This window comes from Sphaeroforma arctica (assembly GCF_001186125.1).
Source record: "Sphaeroforma arctica JP610 unplaced genomic scaffold supercont1.986, whole genome shotgun sequence".
Classification (NCBI taxonomy): Eukaryota; class Ichthyosporea; order Ichthyophonida; genus Sphaeroforma; species Sphaeroforma arctica.
The window spans coordinates 25,234-27,466 of record NW_014039572.1 but is presented as its reverse complement, the minus strand read 5'-3'; the positions used below and the strand labels follow the sequence as shown (position 1 = coordinate 27,466).

General features: G+C 38.5%; 1 protein-coding gene across 1 annotated transcript in view; it reads left to right on the top strand.

The window, feature by feature from the left end:
* Positions 1-97: 97 nt before the first annotated feature.
* SARC_09561 (hypothetical protein) overlaps positions 98-2,233 on the top strand; it is a gene marked incomplete at both ends in the record, with an annotated part of 3,850 nt that continues 1,714 nt past the window's right edge. The window contains 3 exons of the mRNA XM_014296422.1: positions 98-225; positions 925-1,028; positions 1,600-1,694. Coding sequence (XP_014151897.1) covers positions 98-225; positions 925-1,028; positions 1,600-1,694 — 327 coding nt within the window. The remainder of the gene's footprint in view (positions 226-924; positions 1,029-1,599; positions 1,695-2,233) is intronic.

The window sequence follows — 2,233 nt, the reverse complement described above, 5'->3', positions numbered from 1 at the left end:
GTATATAGTATATACTTATATATATATATATATATAAATATATATATATATATATATTCACATATCTCATCTGTGTACACACCCATTGTCCTTACAGGCCTGGCTGTGTTGGCTAGGAAGGCTGACTATATTCCTGGGGTGCTGTGGCATTTGGGTTCCACTGTGCTGAGTCAATTGAGTGAACCGTCTGAGATGAGGGCTCAACTAGAGCGATTTTTCACCCAAGTAAGCTCATGGGGGTGTGAAAATGTGCTAGATATGTGTGTGTAGTAGATACATACCTACCTAACAGTAGAGGCGTACCTACCTAACAGTAGAGGCATACCTACATAATAGCTGAGCCAGACCTACATAGAAGAAGATGCATATTACGTACATCTATATCATAGTGTTACTTCCACTGATTTCCGGGTATATTGATGTCAAGATATATTATTAAATGTAAGAATGACAAACGAGTCATGTCTATAGCAGTCTATTAATAGATCACGCCAACCTTTCCAACGGTGTAGTTTTTTGTTTGTGGTAGCAGTTGGTTGATATTGGTATTGCGTTTCAGGTGCCCGCCATTAGTAGCAATCTATTAATAGATAACCATGCCTACCCTAAACCCTAAACCCTAATAACCTTATAGTTTGTTGTCTGTTGTAACACGTGGTTATTCTATTGTTCTGTTACAGGTGTACGCCATCAGTAGCAGTCTATCAATAGAACACGCCATACCTACCATAAACCCTAAACCCATATAACCTTGTAGTTTGTTGCCTGTAGTAACACGTGGTTGTTCTATTGTTGCGTTTCAGGTGCACGCCATCAGTAGCAGTTTTTTATAGATAACCATACCTACCCTGAACCCTAAACCCTAATAACCCTGCAGTTTGTTGTCTGTAGTAACACGTGGTTTATTCTGTTGCTATGCTAAAGGTATACGCCATCAGCATCCCCGAGCGGGCAGGGATTGGCCTAGAGAAGGTCTTCAACTACATCGCCAACGGTGACTTTGAAGTAGGGTACCGCTTTCTCACCGGGTGTGTATAAAACGGGGCGTGTGTATTGATCTGTCTTTCATATACACTTGAATATTGGGTGAAAGGCGTTTACGGATATGTTGTACTGTGGTACGTATAAAACGGATCACGGTTATTTGCTTTTATGTACTATGGCTGTGAAGTGCAGGTACGTGAGTGCTAGTACCGAACAGATACTCCGCCGTGTGATCTTATGGATGTAACATACTTTGATAAATATGAAACGGAACAAAATGGGACAAACCGGGATGAATTTGTGGATGTGTTATACTGTCATCAGATACTTAGATGAGTACGAACAAAATGGGACAAAACGGGACAAGTCCATAGATATGTTATACTGTTATCAGATACTTTACCGTGTCATAAATTCTGGGATGTAGTGGTGTAGTGCGCGTTTCCGTACTGTACGTTTTGATCGTGTGTGATTCAGATATCTTAGGCACTTAGCCTATCTCCCCGGTTCTCACAATAACTTCTTGCAAGGACATCCTCGTGTACGTTATATAGCAACTCCCCATTGAGAAAACGTATGATTCTAAAGTATACGTAAACTTAATGCTCCCCGCAGTTTGATGCACCAGAAACCCTTCGCCAACGATCCGGCGCTCCATGGCTATGCCGGTATACTCGCCAGTGTGATCTTTTTGGACAAGAGGCAAAAACGTATGCACATTCATCTTTTGTATTTACGAATTTAAGTAAATATACACTGCATGCATTGGTAGAATGGGATGCTCGTGCGTGTGGTATGGTTGGATAAAATAGTGAAAACGTACGTACGTTTTACTTCCATTAGCTGTGCTGGAGTATGGTAACATGATTGCTTGTGGTCAGTTGTTATAGTCGGCCTATCCAACACAAACGGAATGTTGGGATATATGTGTGTGTGTGCTGGTGCAACATAGTAACTTTGTAAGAATAAAAAACGTACGTACGTTTTGCTGTAAACAAGTACATCTGTGATCAATTGCTGTTCTCGCATCTGCGCAATTGTGTTCAACATTGGACCGCCGTACTTTCTAAATTACTTCCAATTGACCTACAAATATGATACTCAGAGGTTATATATATATATATATATATATATATATATATATATGTATGTATATCTATATATATATATATATATATATATATATATATATATATATATATATATATATATATATATATATATATATATATATATATATATATATATA